Source organism: Arachis ipaensis, chromosome B9 (genome assembly GCF_059453495.1).
Source record: "Arachis ipaensis isolate K30076 ecotype BB chromosome B9, ASM5945349v1, whole genome shotgun sequence".
Lineage (NCBI taxonomy): Eukaryota > Viridiplantae > Streptophyta > Magnoliopsida > Fabales > Fabaceae > Arachis > Arachis ipaensis.
Window position 1 is genome coordinate 24,436,393 of NC_142444.1, and position 6,583 is coordinate 24,442,975.

Here is a 6,583-nt window from a genome sequence, read left to right on the forward strand (position 1 = left end):
ACAATTCCTCCATTGAGCCAAGAATTCAACAAGGATAAAGCCCACTTTGCTAACCCAATTGAGGATCTCTAAATGGGTCTTAGGACTAGTATAAATAGAGAAGGAGTGTGTACTTTAGGAGGACACTTTTTTTTGAGACACTTAGACACTTTTACTTTGCACTCTAGTATTTTAATTTTTACAGCATTCTTCAATTTCAGGAAGGATACCTGAAAGCTATTTTGTTTTTCTTGCAACTTTAAATTTTCCGTTTTAAGAACTTCTTCTTCATTCTTCTCTCTTCTCTACTCAATTTTAATGTCTACTATTGCACTTGTTGTTGAATTTAGAGCTATGATTCACTAAACCCCATTTTCATTAGGGGGAGGAGCTCTGTGTATTTGAATGAGTTGATAACTCTTCTTTTCCTTCTCAATTTAAGTGGTTCATCCAAGAGAAAACTCTTGTTCTTCAAAGATTCAATCACCATCGAGAGAGGGTTTGAATCTATATGAATTGTGTGATGAACTTGAGAAAGGAGTCACCTAATTCAGTTTAGAGTTCATCCTTTCATAAATTCCTTGATTAATACACTTTGGGTTGGTATGTGAGATATAACCACCCTAGGTTGAGATTCTGGGAATTGTGTGGCTTGAAGGATTAGTTAATGAGCTTCATCTCTTCTCATGAACAATTAGATCACGAGAGTGGCAATTGATTGTGTTGATGAGAAATTGAGTTGCCAAGAGATTGGAATTCAATTATTCATAATCCGCCATGAATCTATACCCATGATTGAGAAGGAATCGATCAACATCAATTCATGAGAATACGCATCTCTGATCCTTAATGATATCTTCCATCATTAATTCTCATTTCTTTTGTTCTCTAGTTATTTGATTGCTCACTACCCAATTCCCTTTTATATTCAAATAATTTAGCCTTCCTGCCATTTAAATTCAGCTCTCAATTACTTGCAATTTATTTTCTGCACTTTACATTCCTGCATTTTTACATTCTTGCAATTTACTTTTGATGTCTTTTAAGTTTCTTGCAATCTAAGTTTCCGTCATTTACTTTCAGTCATTTAATTTGCTTCCCTTACTTTAGTTCTTTAAAATTCTTGTCATTTAATTCCCTGCAATTTCTTTCAAGCATTCAAATCTCATGAAATCAAGACATTGTTCGCTTAACTAAAATATCATTTAACTAAAGTTGCTTAATCCACCAATCTCCGTGGGATCGACCTCACTCCGGTGAGTTTTACTACTTGATACGATCCGGTATACTTGCCGGTTGCACGTGAATTTTAATTTTCGCGTATCAAGTTTTTGGCGCCGTTGCCGGGGATTGGAAAAGGTTAACAATGATTAAGTAAATGATAGTTTAGATTAAGCATTTTTCTTTTCTTTGTTAAGACCCACTAACTGTTTGATATTTTGTTTCACTAACTTTAACTTCACTCTAGCAATAGAGCGCTTTACTTGTATTGTTGGTGTGTTTGTGTATGTCAGAGGCAATGAGATTTGATCCTGAAGATGAGAGAACCCTCCGAAGGTTAAGAAGAGAAGCAAGAGGAAAGGGGGTAATTGGTGAAGAGGATTCAGAAGGAGAAGACTAAGTCATGGAGGGCAATTTGCATAACCCTCCTGATGGAGTTGCCAACAACAATGGACCACCTAGAAGGGTGCTGGCCTCATACACCATCCCTGATCCAAGGCATTGTGGAAGCAGCGTAGTCACCCCAAATGTCCATGCCAACAATTTTGAGTTGAAACCCCAACTCATCACTTTGGTACAGAACAATTGCTCCTATGGAGGGGGGCCTCTTGAAGATCCTAATCAACACTTGTCTATTTTTCTGAGGATATGTGATACGGTTAAGACAAATGGAGTGCACCCAGACATCTACAAGTTGTTGTTATTCCCATTCTCTTTGAGGGATAGAGCAACTCAGTGGAGACATTTCCTAAAGAAAAGCATCAACAATTGGAATGATCTTGTGAGCAAGTTTTTGGCCAAATTTTACCCACCTCAGAGAATTATCAAGTTGAAAACAGAGGTCCAAACTTTCAGGCAAATGGAAGGGGAATCATTGTATGAAGTCTGGGAAAGATACAAGGCATTAAGGAGAAGATGTCCACCTGACATGTTTAGTGACTGGGTCAAACTCCAAAATTTCTATGAAGGCTTGACTTTAGAAGCAAGGAAGGGATTAGATTACTCATCAAGAGGATCACTCAACATGATGAAGACCACTGAAGAGGCTCAAGACCTCATTGAGGTTGTTGCAAACAATCAATACTACTACTCATCAGAGAGGCATTATAATTCAACCCCAAAGAAGGGTGTGATGGAGCTTGAAGGTGTTGATGCTATATTGGCACAGAACAAATTGATGCACCAACAAATCCAACAGCAAATGAAAATGATGGTGAAGAGAATAGATGGACTCCAATTAGCCTCAGTGAGCACAACAAGTCAACATTCAATTGAATGGGGCCAAGGTGAAGTAAGCAATGTTGAGCAGCAACAAGAACAAGTTCAATACATGCAGAATGCTTCAAATTCTTCTCAGAATGAATTCCATGGTGACACATACAACTCATCCTGGAGGAACCACCCCAACCTGAGATGGGGTGACAATCAAAACCATTGGCAAAAGAACAACAACTCCAACCATTCCCGCAACACAAACAACCAAAATCATTCATCTAACAACACTAACCAATACAAGAAACCACAAAACACATATCAGTAACCCCAAAACAATTCACAAGCCCACCAAAATAACTTCTCCACACCACCATTCAACTCACAAAATGCTCACCTCAATGCCCCAAACAACTTTCAGCAACAACAATCATACCCTATCATACCACCCCGTTGACCATCATGAACCCAGGATCTCAAGTCTTGAAGCAGCCTTGCAAGCCCTTACCCAAAACATACAATCACTTGCTCAGACTACTCAAAGTTTAGCAAAAGGACAAGAGAGTTTGCTTAAAGGACAAGAGAGACATGAAGCCACCATGAGGAACCTTGAAAGACAAATGGGACAAATGGCTAAACATATCACAGAGATAGGTGAGAAGCGAGCATTCCCTAGTACCACTGAAGACAACCCAAGGGACACAGGAAAAGCCATAAAATGGGAGGAATGTAAAGCAATCACCCTGAGAAGTGGTAAGAAGGTAGAAACAGAAGCCATCACTCAGGAAGAGCATAACAAAGAAGGCTTAAAAGAAGAGGTGAAGGAGCAAAAGCAGGAGCAAGAAACCTCTACACAAAGTGATAAGTCAACTAAGAAAGAGGCAGTGAGAGCATATCAACCAATGCTACCATATCCTCAAAGATTCAAGGGAGAGAACAAAGAAAAGCAATACTCCAAATTCCTGGAGATATTCAAGACACTGCACATCAACATCCCCTTCATAGAAGCACTTGAACAAATGCCATTGTATGCAAAGTTCATGAAGGAATTGCTGACAAAGAAAAGATCCTTGAAGGAGGGACAAATGGTTGTAATGACTACGGAGTGTAGTGCCATCATCCAGAAAGGATTACCAAGGAAGAGGAAGGACCCAGGGATCTTTCATATCCCCTGCACCATAGGCAACATGACAATTGAGAAAGTATTTTGTGATCTTGGTGCAAGCATCAACCTAATGCCTCTATCCTTGATGAAGAAGCTTCAGATTCATGAATTGAGACCCACAAAAATAGCCCTTCAAATGGCGGAAAAATCCATTCAGCAAGCTCTTAGAGTAGTGGAGAATGTATTGGTAAAGGTGGACAAATTTTTCCTCCCAGCTGACTTCGTCATCCTAGACATAGAGGAAGATGACAACACTCCCATCATCCTAGGGAGGCCCTTCTTAGCTACTGCCAGGACATTGATAGATGTTGAAAAAGGAGAATTGATGCTAAGGGTGCATGAAGAGCATATAGTGTTCCATGTCTTCAAGAATTTGCAAGATTCCATCCAAGAGGAAGAGTGTATGAAGATTGATTCCATAGATCCAAACTTGAAAGAGGCACCTGGTGAAACACTTCCAATGCACCTAAGCTCATGTTGGAAAAGAAAGGAACAGGTAGTAGTGGTGCAACAAGCTCAAAGAATAGAGGAGAAGCTACAACCAAAGCCCGCATTTGAGATTCTCAGCAAGGACATTCCAAAAATTGAGGCTTCAAAACCTGAACTACCTCCTGAAAAAGAAAAGAGTCCCAAGAAAAAAGTGCCAAGAGGATGGAGAAACAAGAAAATCCCCACTGAAGGCTTCTCACCAGGGGATAAAGTGATGCTAACTTACCAAGCAATGGAAACATCTCTACACTTTTCTGGATATTACACAGTGAACAAAATCCTCTCACTTGAACATGTGGAAATCATCAAGAAGGATACTGGAAGGAAGCTCACGGTGAGAGAGGAAGGATTAAGGCACTATGATCATCATCCTCCCTAAAGAGGGACAACCGTCAAGCTAATGACGATAAAAGAGCGCTTGTTGGGAGGCAACCCAACCTTAGGTAACTACTCTTTCATACTCTTGTCAAAATAAATGGTTGGTTCAATTTCTATGTATTGTGAGGAATTAAGTTTGGTGTTCCACACCAATGTGACTGCACCAACAGAGAAACAAAATCAAGGGTGAATGCATGAGACTAAGTTTGGTGTCCCACCAGTAACATTAATTACGCACAAAGTAACCCTTGAGACAATCATGAATAGTCACAAATTCCAAACAATCATAGAGATTGATTAAACATACATTTCACTTGTTTACCTTTTAGTTCTGTACTTTATTTCTTCATAGGATTAAAGCACATGAGGTAATATATAGGCATGAAAGATGCACTCTATTTGGCATATAGAAGTAAGCAAGGAACTAAGTTTGGTGTCTAGACACCACTTGTAGTTCAAGAATTCATAAGCATATACGCATGATAATTACCCTTCAAGTGCTTGGGGACAAGCAACTTTCAAAATTCATTGTAGGCAGCCACTTCAATTTTTGGAAGGATTAAGCATCATCAACCAAAGAGGCAAAGAAGGACGAATAGACCAACAACGATGATGATAAGGAGTAAAGCAAGTGAACTCCAAAAGGTTGTATTATTAAGTGATTGACTTTTATTTAAAATTGTTATGATTGAAAGCAATATTACACCCCTGCTTGTCTGCTGAAGTATAGTCTCTTTAAAGTTCAATAACTAAGATGCTAGATATATTATAGCACCATACACTTGAGAATTTGCTTGCACTCAATATCTATAAAATACAAACAAAGAACATTTCTTTGAAAATAAGGATTGAGGAATCAAAAATTCATTTTGAGGCAAGCAAAAGATTAAGGGAAGTGGTGGTTCTGGTTGTATGAATGTGTATTGAGGTTGCATGTTTGTGAAAACCTGCATGGGAGCTCATAGGCAGGAAATAGAGTTCAAAGAAGTATTGTGGGGATTCTCAAACAACTTTTGATCCAAGAAGCAGCAAAAGAAAACCAAAGAAACAGAAAAACAAAAGAACATGGCAAAAGGCTCTGAGCATCAATTACTAGGAAGAAAAAGAAAGAAACAAGAACTCAAAGAGTTATTATCCTAGTTAAATGCTTGTGGTAGAAATGTGTCAAAGAGAGAGGCTTGAGCAAGTAAATCCTAAGGGGTGCTTCAACACCTAATACCTTAAAACCAACTGGTTTGGGAGTATTGATTGAAAGCTTATCTAAAGAGCCGCTTTGAGACATGACACTTAGGTAGCGTTTGTTTTGAGGTACTGAGACAGAGACTGAGAGACTGAGACTCAATATCGTGTTTGTTGGTTCAGAGACTGGTACTAAAATTTCTGTCTCTGTCTCCAAAATTTCAGTATTTCAGTACCTCCAAAAAGTAGGGACACAGGGGACTAAAATTTTTAGAGATGGAGACTGAAACTTTAATAACATTTTATACCTAAAATACTCTCATTTTAACTAATTAATTCTAATTTTACCCTTTGTGCAAATTAAATTAGAATTTCATTCTTGTTTCAATTCCTGTCTCTTATTTTGCACCAAACAGAATACTAAGATTTATTTCAATCTCTGTCTCTTAGTCTCTGTCTCTCAGTCTCAATCTTTCTGTCTCTGTCTCTCCACCAAACGCTACCTTAGAGTCAAGGCTAAGACACAGAAATTATAAGCTGCTTCAAGGTGACTATCTATAAAGAGATCTCCATAATATCATTTGAATGAAACTCCTAAGATCTAAGACTTCAAAAATGTAGGGACTAATAAGCACTGAATCCTTGCATGAGCATATAATTCAGAGTTCACCCCACTGTCAACTAATCACTTCACTCACCAAGGCATTACAAGCTACTCCTCAACTCATTCCAATTAAAAGAAACCTTTGTGCATAGGTCTTTTCTTGTTTGAGGACAAGTAAGGTTTAAGTTTGGTGTTGTGATGCATTTGCATCTTTGCTATATTAGCTAGTTAGTTTAAGTAGTTTTAGCTTAATTTCATTCACTTTCTTTGAAATAAACAAGCATTTTGATGAGTTTTACCTCCATGCATTAAAATACCAAGGACTAGGGTAATTTTGGCAAAATTCATGCAATTTA

The 6,583-nt window shown here is 38.3% G+C and overlaps 1 protein-coding gene across 1 annotated transcript; it reads left to right on the forward strand.

Moving 5' to 3' along the window:
* Positions 1 to 1,603: 1,603 nt before the first annotated feature.
* On the forward strand, positions 1,604 to 4,445 carry LOC148544041 (uncharacterized). The gene is made up of 5 exons (XM_088498840.1): positions 1,604 to 1,729; positions 1,781 to 2,637; positions 2,834 to 3,500; positions 3,669 to 4,203; positions 4,336 to 4,445. Exons 1-5 carry the CDS (start codon positions 1,604 to 1,606, stop codon positions 4,443 to 4,445), a joined length of 2,295 nt encoding a protein of 764 aa, XP_088354966.1.
* Positions 4,446 to 6,583: the final 2,138 nt, after the last annotated feature.

What these genes read in the sequence shown, in the direction of transcription:
- LOC148544041 (XM_088498840.1), top strand. Translation starts at nt 1,604, where the DNA reads ATGGAGGGCAATTTGCATAACCCTCCTGATGGAGTTGCCAACAACAAT. An exon ending in GGTGACAATCAAAACCATTG is followed by an intron (nt 2,638 to 2,833) that starts GCAAAAGAACAA and finishes AACAACTTTCAG; the next exon opens with CAACAACAATCATACCCTAT. An exon ending in CCTTGAAGGAGGGACAAATG is followed by an intron (nt 3,501 to 3,668) that starts GTTGTAATGACT and finishes TCCTTGATGAAG; the next exon opens with AAGCTTCAGATTCATGAATT.